This window comes from Platichthys flesus, chromosome 15 (assembly GCF_949316205.1).
Source record: "Platichthys flesus chromosome 15, fPlaFle2.1, whole genome shotgun sequence".
Taxonomy (NCBI): Eukaryota; Metazoa; Chordata; class Actinopteri; order Pleuronectiformes; family Pleuronectidae; genus Platichthys; species Platichthys flesus.
The window spans coordinates 1,312,427-1,331,267 of record NC_084959.1 but is presented as its reverse complement, the minus strand read 5'-3'; the positions used below and the strand labels follow the sequence as shown (position 1 = coordinate 1,331,267).

At 43.5% G+C, this 18,841-nt stretch overlaps 1 protein-coding gene across 2 annotated transcripts in view; it reads left to right on the top strand.

Annotated features, from left to right (window-relative positions):
* Nucleotides 1–18,841, top strand: part of sgcd (sarcoglycan, delta (dystrophin-associated glycoprotein)) — a 102,084-nt gene that overhangs the window by 11,859 nt on the left and 71,384 nt on the right. Inside the window, exon 1 of one of the 2 annotated variants that reach the window (XM_062406673.1) lies at nt 11,260–11,412. The exons of the other annotated variant lie outside the window; for it this stretch is intronic. Coding sequence (XP_062262657.1) covers nt 11,410–11,412 — 3 coding nt within the window. The 5' untranslated portion in view covers nt 11,260–11,409. Of the gene's footprint in view, nt 1–11,259; nt 11,413–18,841 lie in introns of those variants that run through there. 2 annotated transcript variants of the gene reach the window in all.

Sequence of the window (18,841 nt, the reverse complement as noted above, 5' to 3'; positions counted from 1 at the left end):
TTTTCTAACTTTGTCATCTGAAATGTTTGTGAATCACCAGCAAACTCCACATGGACAGACAGACAGACAGACAGATGGATAGATGAGTAGATAGATAGATAGATAGATAGATGGACAGATGGATAGATAGATGGACAGACAGACAGATAGATAGATAGATGAGTAGATAGATGGACAGATGGATAGATAGATGGACAGACAGACAGATGGATAGATAGATAGATAGATAGATGGACAGATGGATAGATAGATGGACAGACAGACAGATAGATAGATAGATAGATAGATAGATAGATAGATAGATAGATGGACAGATGGATAGATAGATGGACAGACAGACAGACAGATGGACAGACAGACAGATGGATAGATGAGTAGATAGATGGATAGATAGATAGATGGACAGATGGATAGATAGATGGACAGACAGACAGATAGATAGATAGATGAGTAGATAGATGGACAGATGGATAGATAGATGGACAGACAGACAGATGGATAGATAGATAGATAGATAGATGGACAGATGGATAGATAGATGGACAGACAGACAGATAGATAGATAGATAGATAGATAGATAGATAGATAGATAGATGGACAGATGGATAGATAGATGGACAGACAGACAGATAGATGGATAGATAGATAGATGGACAGACAGATAGATGGATAGATGGATAGATGGATAGATGGACAGACAGACAGATGGACAGACAGACAGATGGATAGATAGATATATGGACAGACAGATAGATGGATAGATGGATAGATGGATAGATGGATAGATGGATAGATGGATAGATGGACAGACAGACAGATGGACAGACAGACAGATGGATAGATAGATGGATAGATATATAGACGCATAGAAGAGGAATAAAAGCTCAAAAAACTGTTTGAAGATGTCGTCACAGATTTTGGGAAAATGAGATGAAACCCTTAAAAATAATGAATATGAATCTGCCGGCACCAGATTCATTTCAGCAGAATCACCTGAACTTTGCTGTGACAGCCTGATCCTCACTTGAAGCCCAATGAACTGGAGTGTTATTTTGAAGGAGACGTGTTATGAAGGATTTTTGTTGATTAAAATATTCTGCGAAATGAAAAAGCTGAAAGTCTGAGGTGAATTCAGATCCTCTCCTGAAACCTCTCGTCTCCAAATGTGAGGAGTTCCTAACTTTACTGTTTAACAGCTGTTAACTGCTCGTCTGCTTCTGCTGTGGAACACTGTGTTTTGTAAGAGGTGGAGAATCTAGCCAGGGGCAAAACTCTCTGAACGAGTCAGTAGAGAAACAGCAGATTAGTTCTGTTTACACAGGAAGTTCTGGTCCTTGTTGTTGTGTCTCGTTCGGTGTCTCCTCCTGCTGCCTCGTCCTCTGAGCTGGTTTGGACCGTGAAGACTCTGCTGCACGTTTTCAGCGGTTGCTCTGATTTGTGTGTCTTCTCCTCTCCTGTCCTTCCACCTCCTCTATCCTGTGATCCAGACAAACTGTGACAGTGTCGGTGTCGCTCTGCCTCATGTGAGGGTTCGTCTGTCTCCTGGTTGGACGGCTGCTCTGTCCTCTTCTTGGAAGTGCTCTGGGCCTCGCACGCCCTTGATGGAACATAATTGATAATTGCGGCGGCTGCAGATCCATAAAAGCTTCTTCTCCTGCTTTTGCACTTAAGTTAAAGTTTGCTAATGGATTATAAACTTTATTTACCCAGTCGTGAAATAGAAAAAGACACATAAGCTAATGCTCTAAATTATAAATGTCCCTATTGTGGTTTCAGGCTTTTAGTGGTTAACATTGTTTGGTATTATTCTTCTGTCTGAGGTTTCTGTTAAAAATAAGAGCTGTATGAATAAGATAATTATAATTACTATATTTATACTTATGCTCATGTTCTAATGTGTCTCAAGTATGAGTTGCTCCATGAGTAGATTTTAATCTGGATATTAAACAACGACGACTAAAAGCAGTTTCCTCCTGAGCTGCTGACGTGAGAACCAGGAGAAACATGTGATGTCCCTCTGGACAGAGGACGACACTGCAGGACTCAAACAGGCGGCACACTAATTTACTCTCACATAAAGTTATAACTGATTTTAATATTGATCAAGTGCACAAACAGAAATCCACCCACAGAGGATCGTCCCCAGCTCAGCAGGTTTTCTGAACTTCCTGTTGAAGCTGTCGATGGTTAAACACGACAGTGACGAGTTAAACAGAATCTGGATTATTCAGGATTATTCAGATTTGTCTTTCCACTGATTTGCTGAACACGATCTGGACCAGTTCAGGGTTAAGACGTGTTCTGATGTGAGACCTGTTGTTGCTCAGAAGATGGATCCTCGAGTCGTTCAGGGGCTTTTGTGCTTCTGTGATTCAGGACATTGAATTCTGTTGATCTGAAGGAAGTGTCCGGGTCGAGGGACAGATCCCCTCTGAGGACCGAGCAGCGAGACGAGGGGCTGGACGTCTCTCGTGCGATGTCCCGCTCTGAGGGAGTGGACCCTGTTTGTCCTTCTTATTGATGTCTTCAGGGCCGAGGTGGCAGCTTGTTTCCTGAAGTGCAGAGCTGTGACGTCTGGAGCCCGACGCAATCTGCTGATGGATCAATAAGACGCTTCAGAGACAAAACCATTCAGGGACAAAGCAGCCGGAGACGTGGAAATGAGCACTTTGCTTAAAGGAGTTTTTGTTGTGTGGCAGAATATTTCACTTTAAACGGGTCGTTCACGTCGCCCGCTCTGTCTGCTGGGGAGACTTTTATTCCATGAGCATTATCTGGTCCTCGAGCTGCTCCCTCAGAGGACCGGGGAGGCCATCCGTCTTCCAGCGGTGACAGTCACAGCCACAAAGACAGCCTCTTGGTTCCTGACTCAATGAACCCGCGCCGCCGCTGCCAAGCCACGCTAAACGCTGAATCATTCTTCATGCCTCCCCCCCCGTCCCATCCTCCTCCAGCCGAGTGTTAGCTCATCAGAGCCGGGGCTGTCTGCCGCCTGCCACAGCCATCATCTACATCACCGCGCTCCAGCGGAAACACAATCGCTGCCATCGATGGAAAAACCAAACGCCAGAGAATAACAGGAGCAATGTGTTTCTGTCCTGTCGCTGTTCCAGCAGCGTGGACGCAGGAGAGGGAGGGAAACAAAACCAGTGAGCAGCTGCTCCTCCTGCTCCGGAGGAAAACATCCACTGTAGAATACAAACAGAGCTTCATGAAATCATTAGTTTGAGGAATTTCAAACTAATGACGCTCTGCCTCTAAACACATTCAACAGATTCACACAGATCCTGGTCACTAACTAACGGAACTAACAGATCAATGGTTTAGTAAAATCAAGGTATTGCCGAGAGCTGAATATTGCAGATGTGAATCTATATGCAGTTTAATACATAATATTTATAATTTACCACATTAATCAGAAAATGATTCTGAACTATGATCATGTGTTTCTATCCTCACAGCGTGATCACGTGAGATCAAACACAGAGTTAAAGATGTAATTGACTGATATAATAATTAATATTCAAACCTTCTATATCGTTTCGATATGATATTTTTGCCGTGACGTTCCTCTAGCAGAACTCTGGACGCCCCAGTGTGCAGTCTATTATATATATATTTATATAACTTTCTCACCCATCAAAACAATTCACAGAATACCTCTAACACAGTGCTGTGTGGGAGATGCACAGTTTGAGTTTATTTATATGACTGTCTGATTTATGTTTATGTTTGATATTAAAACCTCTAGAGTGAACGAGGCAGAAAATAAATCCCTCTCTGTCCTCAGCTTCAGTTTCAGGAGACATTCAGAAAAGCAGTTGGAAGTTAACACGTTAAGTAACTCCCACACGTTAAGTAACTCCCACACGTTAAGTAACTCCCACACGTTAAGTAACTCCTGAAACAACCAGTTCCTGACACTCGGCTGTCCTCTGTGTAGGACGCCGTGGTCCTGTCACCGCTCGGTGTCTCAGGATCCATCAGACCTTCTGTCTGTCAGGCCGGTAGAGGAGGAAACATCGTCCCTGTTAGCTTCACTGTCACCTGTAGCTCGTATCTTAATTATCTGGAAACCAGCGCCGCACTGTGCCAAGCGCACACACACACACACACTCACTTCCACCAGATTCCTGCCTCTTGGCCACTGTGCCGTCAAATTACCTCCACCCTCCTCTGCAGCTTTGTCAGCGAGGAGCAGGAGCAGCTTCCGTTACAAGCTCAGCAGATGGTCGGAGCCGGGAGGAGGCGCAGCCATCGTTAACCTGCCGAGCTCGTCTCTCCTCATTCAGATCTCTGCTCCCACTCGTCCAAACTCCCCCCCCCCCCCCCCCCCCCCCGCTCTCAGACTCTGGAGATCTCTCCACCTGTTAGTCCGAGTCCATGAGAACAACTCTGTCCTTCAGGGTGAGAAGAACGTGGCTGAAGGTTCACCAGAGACTCTGAGGTTTCTACATTTCCCCTGTTAATAGATCTGTTTGCTAGTTTCACTCTTGTTGATGAAGAAGAACAGAGGAAGTTGCTCCTTGTTAAGATTGTGATTCGTGAATATGAGCTTTACTAATAATATTTGATTGATTGATTGACATCTAGTCTTCTGAAGAAATCCACATCTGGTCTGAAGTGAGTTTGAAAGAGGATTTTCAGACACAAACTCAAGAAACTTGTGTCTGGTTGTTTTCTGGAGTTTGTTGGACATCTGAAGAAGCAGCAGGACATTGAGGAATCTCCTCGTCTTTCGAAGTTGACATCTTCCTCTTCTACGTGTACGGTTCCTCCTCTTCATCCTGAGTGTTAGAGACCTGACGTGTGCAGGGATGTGATGATGTGGATCTAGTCCATGGAAATCACGTTGATTTAAAAAAGGGGTGAAATTCACACATTTGTTCCAGACGTTGACGCCGGCAGGAAACCTTTCTTTATTCCTCGGAGGAGTTTCCTCTCCAGCCTCATCCGGCAGCGGTGAAATGTCTCGGAGCTCATCACAGATCCGCAGCTAATGAGAATTTAACGGCATCTGGTCTCATATTTAAGCTAAATGCACATTTGTTGCAGCTGAGTTGAGCCGAATCTTTATTTGGTTCCGAGTGTTTCCAGAGATCCTCCTCACGATGGGGGTTTGTTTTAAAGCCTCAGCGTCCCTCCTCGTCCTTGTGGGGGGGGGCGGGGGGGGGGGGGGGGGCGCCGGCTGCTCTCTGGAACCTTAATAAACCTTATTATGATGACTTACTCACTATTTCAGCTCAACCTGTGCATCCAGACAAAAGGCCATTGGTCCTCGTTAAAGATGCATGTGCAGAGACTTCACTGAGGCTGGGACTCGGCCGGTGTTCAGCTGCTCACAGAAGCTTCTGTGAGGACGGATGAGAATAGTTTTTATTGAGCTGCGATAAAGATAAAAGCTATTTCCTCCAATTTAAAATATATTTATAAATCACGGTGATGGAGGAAGCTGAAGGTGAATGACTCAGAGGGAGGGAATAAAACAAGGAAGGATGTAACCAGAGAAGGAAATAAAAAGTAAACAAGGGAAATAAGGGAGAAAGGAAGGAAATGAAGAATTAAGGAAGAAAGGTAATGAGGGATGAAGGAAGAAAATGAGAAGGGAAGGCAGGAATGAAACAAGGGATGAACTATAGATGGAAATAAGGAGGGAAGACATAACAAGGTTAGGAAGGAAATGTAGAAGGAAGTTATATAACAAGGAAGAGAAGAAACATTGAAATAATTGGAAGCAAGGAAGGAAGGAATTAAGGAAATGTGTTGCGAAGAAAGGAAAGAAGGAAGGAGGGAAGAAGATGATGAAATATGACAGGTGGAAAATAAGAAGCAGGGAAACGAGGAAAGTTGGAAGAAAGGAAATAAAGAAATATGGAAGGTAGGAAAAAAAAGAACGAGGAAATGAGAGAGGAAATGGAAGGATGGAAATAAGTAAAAGATGAAGAAATGACGCTAAGAAGGATGAAAGGAGGAAATAGTAAGGAAGGGAGGAAATAAAGAAATAAGGAAGGAAGCATGGAACTCGTAGGAACATGCTCAGCTGGAGGTGAGTGACAGTTTGATTGGTGGATAGATTTCAGATCGCTGTGATTCCGCTGAGCTCACTTCCTCAGATACAGAACGAGGTGCCTCCTGGCGAAGAGGAAGAAGAGGAAGAAGAGGAAGAAGAGGAAGAAGAGGAAGAAGAGGAAGAAGAGGAAGAAGAGGAGGAAACTCAGCAGAGAAACCATGAAACCTGAGGGAGGAAACATTTATTTTTGATATATCCTCTGTTAATAATACAGGCAGACAAATAAATAAATATGATATCAAAGTTTTTGAAAGAGGGAAACTGGTGAGAAAGTCTCGGTACTGGTTTGTTTTCCTTCAGGAGAATCGTGGACGTTTGTTTTGTGTTGATTTTCTAAACGACTCGTTAACGGTGAAACGATCTGGAGGAAAAACAAAGAGTGAGTGTTTCACAGCTGAGTCCAGAGAACGAGTGAACAGGTAGAAGACTGATCAATTCACTTTGTCACTAGGTGCTTTTTAAAAACAATTAAAACCAGCAACGTGCGTGGGAGGAGTCTTTATAACGTCGTCATATTTAAAACAAAACATTTATGATTCTAGTTTTAATTTGAATGTCAAAGTTTTTTACATTTCACACACACAGATACTTATTTAGGTTAATTTATATATTCATAGTCATGATTTAGTTACTTGGTGATTTAGTTACATGGTGATTTAGTTACGTGGTAAATTAGTAAATTTTTCGATTTAGTTACGCTGTGATTTAGTTACATGGTGATTTAGTTACATAATGATTTATTTACGTGGTGATTTAGTTAATTGGTGATTTAGTTACATGGTGATTTAGTTACGTAGTGATTTCGTTTCTTGGGGTGTGACCATGTTTGCTTACATCAACAGGTTGTACCCGTTCTAAGGAGGTAAATTAATGTTCATATTGACAAACCTTTATTTTGTGATTCATATTCAACCACGTCTGGCTGTGCTCGACTCTGAATCTCCAACGCAGGGCTGTAATTGGCTGTTTTCATTCCCACAGTGAAGCATGCTGGGAGTGATTCAGACACATGGATAAGAGGCCAAACAACAATAACATTCATTATGTGTTAGACTGGGACGCAGCTGAAGGGACAGACAGACAGACGGAGCAGGAAACTGACAGACGCTTGAATGATGGACACACAAAACAGAGAGTGGAGTGTCCAACATCCAATCAGACACACACACACACACACAGACACACACACAGACAGTGGGAGACATGGATTTACACGCTGACAGAAAGAACAGACAGATTGGTTATTTGTTATTCAAGCGTTTCTCCACAGCAGAAATGATCTAATTTGATGAATTAAACATGAAAAGGTGGAAGCGGCTAAATGATCTCACAACAAGAGTCAGGACATGAAGTATTCAGATACTTTACTGAAGTAGAAGTACTGATACCATGAGGTGAAGCAACCCCAGAGCTGGATATAAATGAAGTAGTGATGTTGTCTATATTCCAAACTGTTTGTCTTTTGGATGACAGGGGCCTGGTATTCGTTGTTGTACCTGTATTTTAATCAAATTTTTGTGTAAACATACAAATTTGTATTTACTATATTCAAAGTACAATCCCCATTTTGCAGTAGAATGGTGTCAGTCCGTGTTTTACGGCTTCACAGGATGTTTTTGGATTCGTGTTCCTGCTGCATTAACGTATATGATGCATTTTATGGCTGTAGACATTTTCAGCTTGAACGAGTTTTAACTACTTTCTATAGACGACTGTAGTAAGTCGAGGTAGTTTTATCTACAGCGTCATGTCTCCATAAAATCATCTGTAGCTTCACACTCGCACAACAGAACATCTACAACCTTAAAGCTTTGTGACGATGCATTTTCCAGATCATCAGAACAAGTTTTTAAAAACTTTATCTTGCATAAGAAGCTCAGATTATTATCTCGACTCATAAAAAGATTGCAATTTTCAGTTGACATGGTTTTATGTGAAAATAACAATATTTCCCTCTGAGATGTAGAAATATAGAGTTCTATCAAATGAAAAATACCAGAATTTGTAATTGCAATACTTCAGTACTTATTTTATATGTTATTACACATCCTGCAGTTTTTGACCTTAGTTTGAGGGAAATAGTTTGAGAGCTGATGGAAAACTTCACCAGGACGTTCCTGTAAACTAACATATATTATGGGCTGAACCACAAATGTCAACCTGCTGATGGCGCCAGAGAGATTATCACCAAAATCATTAGCAATTAGGATTAAACTTCACAAAGATGTGGACGACACAAATCTGCTCTTTGTGTCAGAGTCGAGTGAAGTTTAAGACACCCCATCGTGTTCCTGTACGACTTCGGATCAGATCAGCGAACTAGCTATTTACATTATCTCTAAATACTGAATCATAACCTTTTGACTCTTCAGGGCTTTGGACTCTGCACCGTTCTACTCCACAGTCCAGAGAGCTGTGCACTGATACTGATTGTGAAGCAATTTATTTTTCCTTATCTTTCCAGAATTCACTAAGTTACCAGTGTCTGGTGTAATAAATCCTGCCTGTCCAGTTATTATCTGTTGAAGTGTTCTGGTGCGGAGTCTGTTCAGGCTGAGGGTTCTGGTTGTTGTTGTGCTGCTGCTTCCTCCAAAGAGACCTAGCTAACATTTCTAATCTTGAGTTGTTATTCATATGCACCGTGCATTCAGGAAGTATCCAGGAATATTACAGCCTTTGCTGCAGTCTGAAATATAACTCCTGTGTCTACCTTGATAAAATAATGTGTATTAATAAAAATTAACTTCTGTAGTTTTTCTTTGTGATCGATTTAAGCAGGAATGTGCAAACATCTTTATGAGGTCACACGAATGACAGAGGCAAGAACCATTTGATACAGCTTGATTGAATTTAAGGGGCCGTTGGGTCTTTGACCTGTGAGCTCTGCTGGGCTTTAGTCCTGGAGGAGTTTAGAATAACCAGGACTGGAGCTGGTTGAGCAGGAGAACTGATCCAATCAGGGAGAAGAGCCTGGACACCGTCTCCAGACTGAAGCTTCTTCTCCGTGAAGGAAACACGAAGCACCTCCAAGAACTGAACTGTCTTAACCAAACGTGATGTTAAGATGTTAAGATGTGGTCGTCCTTCTGGAAATCATTTAGTTTAGCATAAAGGCTGCAACACGAGGAAATATGAAAAGAGAAGTGAAGGGTCTGAATAATTGTCGACTGCTTGTTGTGTTTATTTATTTACATTTTCGCTGTGTTTGCTGCAGAGCTTCTCGGGTGGAGGAGAATCAGTCAATCAGCTGAAGCATGTGAGCGTGAACGCGCTGTGGGTGAACGTGTGAGGCGGAGAGACGGGGGGGGGGAGCAATTTAGAGAATGCAAATTCCTCTCCTCCACGGCGAGGGAGGAAAAAGCCTCTGAAAGCTCCTCACACAAAGCTCCACTTTCTTCCTCGCCCTCCGTCTCTCCGCTGCCACACTGATCTCATTCTCTCTGCCGGCTTGTTTGCGGGCAGGCTGATGTTTGTAGGTTAGGTCGGGGGGGGGGGGGGGCTCAGTGCTTTGATGCTACATCCAGCAGTTTCCCAGCGTTTGATAAGCAGAAAGCACTTCTTTTAGTTTTATACTTGCAGAGCGTAAGAATCCTTTGCTATGCTCAGAAGCAGGTTAAGCTGCAGATGTTTCCTCACTTCAGATTAAAACATTCATTTGATTCCGGGTCTTTGTTTTTCAATCCCACGTGAGACACGGGGAGAACGCAGCAGCTCCCTCACCAGAAGGGCTGGAACCAAAAAATGACGTCCCTGCTGGTCCTCGGGCTGCGGCTGGAGCTCCGCTGGATGATGATGTATTAATCCATAAATAAAAGGGGAAATCCCTAATAGGCTCGTGGTGATGGAGAAGAGGAGGCTGCGTCTCTTAATGGACGAGGTGGAGGAAGACGCACAGGGGAGGCCAGACAGAAGAGTTCATAACTGACAGATCTTTAAACAAGCGTCTGAGGGAGGAGATGGGGCGAGTTACAGCTGAGTGGAGGCAGAGAGAGAGCAGACATGTTCGGGTGGAGGGTCAGTGAGAGGAGGTGAAGAGCTTCAGACGGTTTTAATGGAAGGAGATTGATTTATGTAAAAGTTTGGTGGAAAAGACATAAATACAAACGTCAGAAAGAGGAGAAAAGGTTATTCATGAACTTAAAGGATCTTTATGTTATGAAATTATTATTGGTGGCTCCACATTACTGCTGCTGATGCAAAGATGAGTTATGTAGCGATAACATAAACGTACACAACGCCCCTTACAAGAAAAAAAGTAGGTTTTCTCATAAATCAACACTGACTTATATTTATAGTATTTGACATGAAGTTATCGTTAGCAGCATTAGCTACGTAATTAGCTCACCTTTATAATCATGTTATAAGAGAAAGTACTTTTCTATTTTGGTCCTTGTCCCATCAGCTAACATGGAGGAGGCCAGGATGACTCATAGTTATACTGCAACCGGCCACCAGGGGACGATCAAGATGTGTCGGCTTCAAGTCATCCACCTCACAAGCATTCTGTGTTTGAGAGTTAAAGTGTTCGATCTGACTTATAAGAAAGAAAGTAATTTGTCTTAAATGTATTGAAGCACTCAACAAGTTCTCAACTTAATAAAGAACAGCAGCTTATTTGTTAGTTCTTTTAAAAGAAACTCTTAAAAACAAATATAAAACATGTAATACCTGCCAAACCCTCCAGAAGTTGAATTAAATACTTAATAATATATAGTAATAATACTTTATTTGTGCTTTTTTGAATATTCAAATCAAGAAAACTCAAAGATACAATATTAATAAATCCCTCCCTTTGAGAAACTGTTGAATAAACCTCTGTCCTCAGACTCGTAACAGATGCAGTCGACTGAACATATGGAAAAAGTGAATAATAAATCCAAACACGCCCCCACGTGCTCATAAAGCTCCAGAGGGGCCGGACCCAAACAGCTGGAATACAAAAAAGAGAAAACACTCTCAGGCAAAGTCCCGCCTCTTTCAACTTCAAACCAGAGGCCCACATGTTTCTGTGGTTCTAAATGTGGCAGGAAGGCAGGGCCGGGGGGGCCGGGGGGGGCAGAGAGGAGGAGGAGGAGGAGGAAGGGAGGGGAGACAGCAGCCGGGTCACAGGAGTCCACCAGGCGTCCAGGAAACAGCCAGCAGCTCGGGGCCTCCACCAAAAGAGGCGGGAGCACTTTGTTATTGGAAAAGCTGACGAGGGAGCGAGGGGGGGGGCAGAGAGAGACTGTGAGCTGCTCGGTGAAGGCCTCACAACTCGGTCCCTGCTTCATCGCCCGACACCACTTCAGTCTGTGCTGCTCACCGGGGGGGAACAGCGAGGAACCAGGAGGAAGCAAACATGGTGAGTTTGGATTCGCTGCCTGTTTGGACTCATTCACGCTGCTGGTGGCCTGGGCTGCGTTAGTGGACCACATTAAAACTTCTGCTCTGTTAGTTTGTTTTGGAATAAGATTTAGTTTTCTCTGTTGGTTTTCTCTCTGAGGAAAGGGCGAGCAAAGAAGAAACCATTAAAGCCACTTTCCACGTCCACAGCCCCGGAGACCGGAGAACTTAAATTCATTTATTTCTCGGGAACTGAGAAAGTTGAAGCTCGGGAACTTTTCTTTTTTCATTTTACCTCTAGTAATGACATTGTTGTGAAATTGAAGGAATAGTGAATTACTGAGCGTCTCCCGCTGACTCACACTCAATGTGTGGTTTGTGTACACACAAGAAGAAGAAGGAGGAGGAGGAGGAGGAGGAGGAGGAGGAGGAGGAGGAGGAGGAAACACATTTGGTTTCAATTACTTTGTCCCTGTTGGAAACAAGCTGCTATAAATAAGTAACAAGAAGCCGAGTGTGGACGGACGAGCTTCCAGTGTAGAGGAGGCGTGTGATACTGCCCCCGGTGGGAGGGGTCAGCGGCTGCACACGACGCCTGCTTCTGTTTCTGAGGAGCTCAATAAGATTGTTTCTGATTTAACAGCTCCATGGAGGCGTCTCCAGTGAAGCTTTGTTCGGTCCAATCAGAGCTGGATATTGTTTGAAAGTCTTTGGATGGAGTGACTTTATCTATAAACGTGATAAATGGTGAATTACTCTTAGTTTTATATTTCTTCACAGTGACGTCAACCCGTTCCACACGAGTTTCTGTGTTCCATGGAATTTGGTTCAGATGTTCACCTCAGTTTGAATTCTGATAACATTGTAGATTATTGTTCGTTTGGGCAAATTTTGGATTTGACTAAATATCATCAAATAGAAACCAGTCCTGCCCATTTTAATATATGGGTTTTCTCGCAGTTAGGATTCATTCAGTGTTCATGGCTCAGGAGATTTCTAGCAGCAGCTCAATTATAACAATTAAATATTATGATAACACAAAGCTGAAAATCTAATTTTTAAATCTCTAGTATTTATAATAAACAATATGTTGAGGCTGTGATTTCACGTTTCTCTATATAAACAGAGTTCCTCCAGAAAAGCTTTGTTTTTCCTCCTCTAATTAGTAACAGGAGGAGACGGAGGAGATCCACAGATGCTTTTGTTTCCTGTGAGCGTCCAGCAGATATTTTTAGCCTCTCACATGTTTACCTCGGCCGTCAGAGAGCTCCTCGGCCCATCTCCCTCCTCGGTGGCTGAAACGCAGACCACCTGCTGCCGGACACTCGGCAGCTGTCGCTCCACACGGTTATTCTAGGAGCTGAGATATTCCCCCGACCCCCCCACTCACTGTCTCTTCTGTGAGTCTGAGTGTCTGTTTCCCCAGCACAGTCCAAACTACAAATATAACTGCAACACATTCACAAGCACTGACTTCAAATACCCAGGAAAAGAAAATGCACAGGAGTGAACGTGAATCGCTCGTCTCTGTGTTCCTGTTCCACTGAGAACTGAAGAAAACAGATTTAAAAAAGACGGATGAATATTTATTTTGCTGTAGTTTTAAAAAATGTCCAGTGTCCTTGGTTTTTCCAAAACCTCCAAGCGTTTCATTCTGGTTTTATGAAACACAGTTGAGACTCTCAGACTCTGTGACTCTGAGACTCTCTCACTCTCTCACTCTCTCACTCTCTCACTCTCTCACTCTCTCACTCTCTCTCTCTCACTACCTGACTGTCTGACTCTCTGACTCTCTGACTCTTTCACTCTCTCACTCTCTCACTCTTTCACTCTCTGACTCTGAGACTCTCTCACTATTTGGCTCTGAGACTCTCTCACTATCTTACTCTCTCACTCTCTCACTCTCTCACTCTCTCACTCTCTCACTCTCTCACTCTCTCTCACTCCCTGACTGTCTGACTCTCGAACTCTCTCACTCTCTCACTCTCTCACTCCCTGACTCTCTGACTCTCTGACTCTCTGACTCTCTGACTCTGAGACTCTCTCACTCTTTGACTCTCTCACTCTTACACTCTCTGGCTCTGAGACTGTCTGACTCTGAGACTCTCTGAGACTCTCTCACTCCCCCTCTCTCCCTCTCTCACTCGCTGACTCGCTGACTCTCTCACTCTCTGGCTCTGAGACTCTCTCACTCTCTCACTCTCTCACTCTCTCACTCTCTTACTCTCTCACTCGCTGACTCGCGCACTCTCTGACTCGCTGACTCTCTCACTCTCTGAGACTCTCTCACTCTCTTACTCTCTCACTCTCTCACTCCCTGACTGTCTGACTCTCTCACTCTGTGACTCTGTGACTCTCAGACTCTGGGACTACCCGGCTCTCTGACTCAATCACTCTGAGACGCTCTCACTCTCTCTCTCTCTCTCTCTCACTCTGTGACTCTGTGACTCTCTAACTCTCTCTCTCTCTCTCTCTCACTCTCTCTCTCTCACTCTGACTGCAGTGAGAGCTGTCCACAGTTTGCACTCTGTAGATCTGATCCTCTTCCTTCTCGTCTCTGCAGCTGCAGCAGTTCTCCACGTGAGATCTTTGGAGGACGAGTCAGTTTCTCATCAGATCAACACAAACCCACCAAGTTGTTTTCACTGGGCTGCTGAGCAGCCGGCAGACGCAGCAGCAGCGAGCTGTGGTTAAAGCATAAGAGCGTTTTCCTCCACATGATGATTATTATTTTAAACTGTTTTGAATTTTTCATAATGAACAACGTGGTAGTCTTAGGAGAGCAAGGTGGTTACCGGGGGGGGGGGGGGGGGGGGGTGAAAGATGTAAGAAGACAATAAAAAGTTGTTGAAGAGAAGACGTGAACATGTGCATCTGCTTTATTATGTCCAATATCTTGTTTAGCTCAGGTTGTTCTTTCTCTGAGGGTAATAATGAACTGGAATTACTTCCTGGTGAGGACTGGCTACTTCCTGTTTCTGCACTGGTTGCCTGTTAACTTCCTGTGAAATGGTTAATTGTTGTTTTCTCAGGTTGTGGTTTGTTGGGACTAAAACATCTGATGTGAATTTTGTATAGTGAGTTTTTAATAGTTTGTGTATCGTTGAATCTTGATACTCTCAATCAGGTCTTTAGCGCAAGACGGACGAGTTTTGACTTTATTTATTTCTTTATTTCTGTAAAGTAGTAAGAGGTGAAGAGAAAAGACATTTTATATTTCATTATAACCTGTTGCAGCTCACATCCCCCCCCCGACATCTGTGATCCCTACCCCTCAACACTTTGTCCTTCATCCTTGTTTCCTCACATCTTCCTCCTCAGAGAAGTTTGTGTTGTGATATTCTTCATTTGCGACGGGCCCTTTAAACCCTGAGTCATAATGACATTCACTGAAACAGCTGTGATCTTTGCAGGGGATTTATTTTACAGATCAAATCTTCCTCCATGCCGTGTTTATATTATTCATTTCATCTCCGCCCTCCTGCAGACAGATGGGGGGCAAAGCTTGGGGGGTGGGGGGGGGGGGACGAGGAGGTGAAAAGAGGGCGGAAAGTGATGCAGGAGAGGAAAAGGGGGGATTTGCTGAGCGAGTGATAATTTGGGGATTAGACGACGGAGCCGAGCTCTTCTCACTTCCGCTCGGCAAAGTCATTTCCATGTTTGTGGCCGTTTTGCCGGAGGGGAAACTCCGCCTGAGTGCTGGGAACCACGGGGATTTGTTCAAGACCCACAAGGTGGAGAGATGCCGAAATGTTATCGACGTCAACGCACAAACGTGTGTGTTTGCTCAATTCTGTCTGCATCTGTTTTCCTTCCCAAGTAATGAGCTGCATCTGAGAAGCGGAGCGGCACCCGCGGGTCCATCCATCACCGTCCGCTCAGTATTTGTTTTCTGTTGACGAGTGATCCAGACATCACGCAGGTCAATTAAGGGGGAAAGATCTTCTCGCTGTCATTTCACATCATTACAGCTCCTCTGCCTCAGACCTCCACTAAACTGACACAAATATAATTAGAGCCAGGGGTCAATCACTGCTGCTGCGGAGCTGGGCTCTCACGCCGCAGAATGAATTCAATAAGAACTGAATCTGTAAAGAAAGTTAGAAACGGCACTTTGATTTCTTCTCCACCTTTCTCTTCAGGTGTTGATTGTTGATTTGTCGGTTTGTGTTTCATTACCTCGCTGATTGTGAGACGGCGGATTCAATGATTGCAACAACAAATTGGAAATGTTAAAATCATTGTTTCTGTATTTAAGAAAACAACAAAGTTCACTTCCCTCTCGGTTGTGAGGCCTCAAGCAGAAAGTCTCAGTAATCAACAATAAGAATTGTTAATGACACAAATCTATTTCCATTGTTGACGCCCAGATGTTTGTGTTTCCTGGACAGAGTGTGTGGTCGCTCTGGGTTCAACCTGCTGATGGTGTCGCTCTGTGTGCAGCTGGATTTATTTATCAATGGAGTTGTTACTGTAGCTTTTAAAGTTTACTCAGATTATATCAGCTCTAATTCTATGGAGGAATTCGTGAAGGTTGTTTCTGTTATTGGCTGAATTAAGGTTCACTTTAGTTTTCAAAGATTTTAAACATGACTACGGTGGCCCTGAGGGGAAAACTTAAAAATTGGTTCCGAAAATTCATTGACATATTTCTAGAAATCATTGTTTTCAGATGTGTTGTTTGCTCTATGTATATGTGCTTTTTAATGGACAAGTTTACAATTCTCACAATGTACAAACAGAAGTAATAAATTACATGTGAAGGTAAATCTGAACCTGTGTTATCTGAAGGGCAGGACTTCCTTGTTCCTCCTCTTGCCTCTGGAACACACAGATTTCTCCTCCTCCTCCATCTCTATCACTTCTCTCCTCTGTTTCTCTCTCCACTCTTTCACTCTTTCCTTCCAGATATCTGCAGTCTCTCTGTCTCTTCCACTTTTGTCTCTCATTTCTCAGTTTCTTCATTTTGTGTATTTACTCTGTTAATCTTTTCTTTTTTTAAACTCCATCCCGTCCCTGAGAGACTCCGGCATGACCGATTGGCACTTACCATAAAAATTGTTGTTCTAAATAGTCCCAGACTCCCAAACAACCCAGCGGCGCGCATACCAATGAACGTGGAATGTGCTTGAGAGAAGACGGACAGTTGCATCTGAGCACCTATCACGGCGCGGTGGATGAGCGAGTTGAGCAGTAAACACCACAGATGTTTACAGGAAACCGTCTTTCAAGAGCAGACGGAAGTCAAAGCCGCGATCAGTCAGTCGGCTCGCGACCCGCCGGGCGAGGAGATTATTGAAAACCAGGTTTTGTCCTGAATGAAATTACACTTTACATGAAAAATACCAAAACGCAGACGAGAGAATCGGTCGTTACGAGGCTGAGTTATTCTGAGCTCCACAGAAACGTGTGGTTACACAACGTGTCATCCCAGTGTGACCTTGCTCATGTGCTGCAGGCACGACTCTGTGATCCAGAGCAACTGGAGAAACCTTCATCATTAGAACGACTTTCTCTCTCAATGCCTTTAACAGTTATTACAAATCTCTGAACCCACATTAACGTGTTTAAACTCTGGCTCATGTGGAGTTTTATTATTAATACACAATGCTTTTGAACTTTGCTGTTGGTTTTGGCAAAATGGATTTCTATGAACAAACAACTCCTGAATACGATAATAACATTTGACACATTTAAACGATTATCACAGAGACAAAGGGCTCGAACACGACAGGAAGTTAAACATTTCACGTCGCTCTAGAATCCTCTGTGAAGATGTTTGTTCTTTAATCAAAGCCCATTTCAACTCCAGAGCTTCAAAGTTAGCAGACGAGTCCTCACACTTGGTTTCAATCCCACGTCGAGAGGCGTCCAAACCTTCGACCCGGCCTCCTCTAATGGTCTAGGATAGAAAGACGTTCTCTCTGGGGGGTCAAATCTACGACTCCAGTATCTCACCTTCATCTAACAACGTCTTAAGATCCTGAAGGACCCTCCGCTCTGAAAGGATTCTCTTTCTTTCTTCCATTGTTCTTTCCCAGCTTTTCTCTTTGTTCCTCTCTCTTGATGAGCGTCATGTTCTGTGTCTCGTGCTCTGAGCTTCTCCTCTTTGCTGCGGCAGCGCCGCCGGTTCAGCCGGTTTCTTTATCTGTTGCCACTTGTGCCACAAACCGAAGGACCCTTGTCTCTGTGAAGCACTTTGGGTGAAAGTGCTCTTGAAAAATAAATGAAGTGAGTTTCCGTGCAGCCGGCGAACAGGGTTGGTGCTGGTCGATAGTTGGTGAGTTTCAGCTCAGACTGGTTCTTCTGTTTTATGAATCAAGGACGTTTTTAATTATAAAAGTCTTTTCCTATCGTGACTGGTGACGGCAGGAGGCTGGAGGAGGAGCTTCTGCATTCAGGCAGTGGAGCTCAATGTCAACACAAAACCTGAAATCAATGAATTATTAACAGTTCACGACTTCACATGAGATGTTCCCAGACCTGCACTGAGGTTTGGAAACTTTCCAGAGGTTCTGTGTGTGAGAACAAACCTCTGAGTCAGTGTCTGTGGACATGTTCTGGATCTTCTCCTGCAGCCACTCGCTTCCCAGAGAGCGAGTGGACGTGTTGATGAGGTTTCTAACACGTGACACAAACATCTCAGGATGAAGAAGAGGAGCGGCACCGTCTCAGTGAAATACAGATGAATGATTCACTGACGGAACAAGAAGAGAGAAACTTTGTTCAAGTACAAAACGTCTTTAAGATCTTTGTTGAATTTACCCGACCTGTGACGACACATCCACAAACCAACCAGGATCCTTACGCTGAAGCCACCTTCCTGTTGCTGTTGCAGTTAATCAAATTAAACACATTAAATATTTAGAAATATGCACCATGTGAGCACAAGATGCACTTAAGTAATTAAGGTCGTAAAGCAAGATGTTTCTGTACAGGAGAGGATTTCATGCAGAGCGACGATAAATAATGCAAAACACGTCTTAGTAAAATTTGGTGACATAAATCAAATTAGTGGAAGTTAATCACATCACCAAGAAACAAGAGGTAAACTTTTAAAACGGGGGGGGGGGGGGTGTTACCCTTTTCATGAGGCTGGTAAAGAACAGTCAGAGGAGGAAACTGTTATGAACACTAGTAAGCAATAGTTTCTAATAAGTTATTAAGAATTAATCATATCGAGAAAGAAACAATATCTTCTGACTTAGAATGCACTTCACTTCCATTTTTTATATATTTACTTAAATCCTACAAACTTTCCTTATTAAGATTAAATACAAGTGTGTGTGTGGGATGCAGCAGCTTCAAGGAGGAGTTGATATTTCCAGTCTCCACTTGTTACTTGATGGATTCAGTCTCTTGATTCTGAGCTCATGGGTTAAGGTCAGTGTTTCTCTGGACTCCAGCTTGAAGTCCTGTAAACGCTGCAGTGTTCCACTTCAACACGA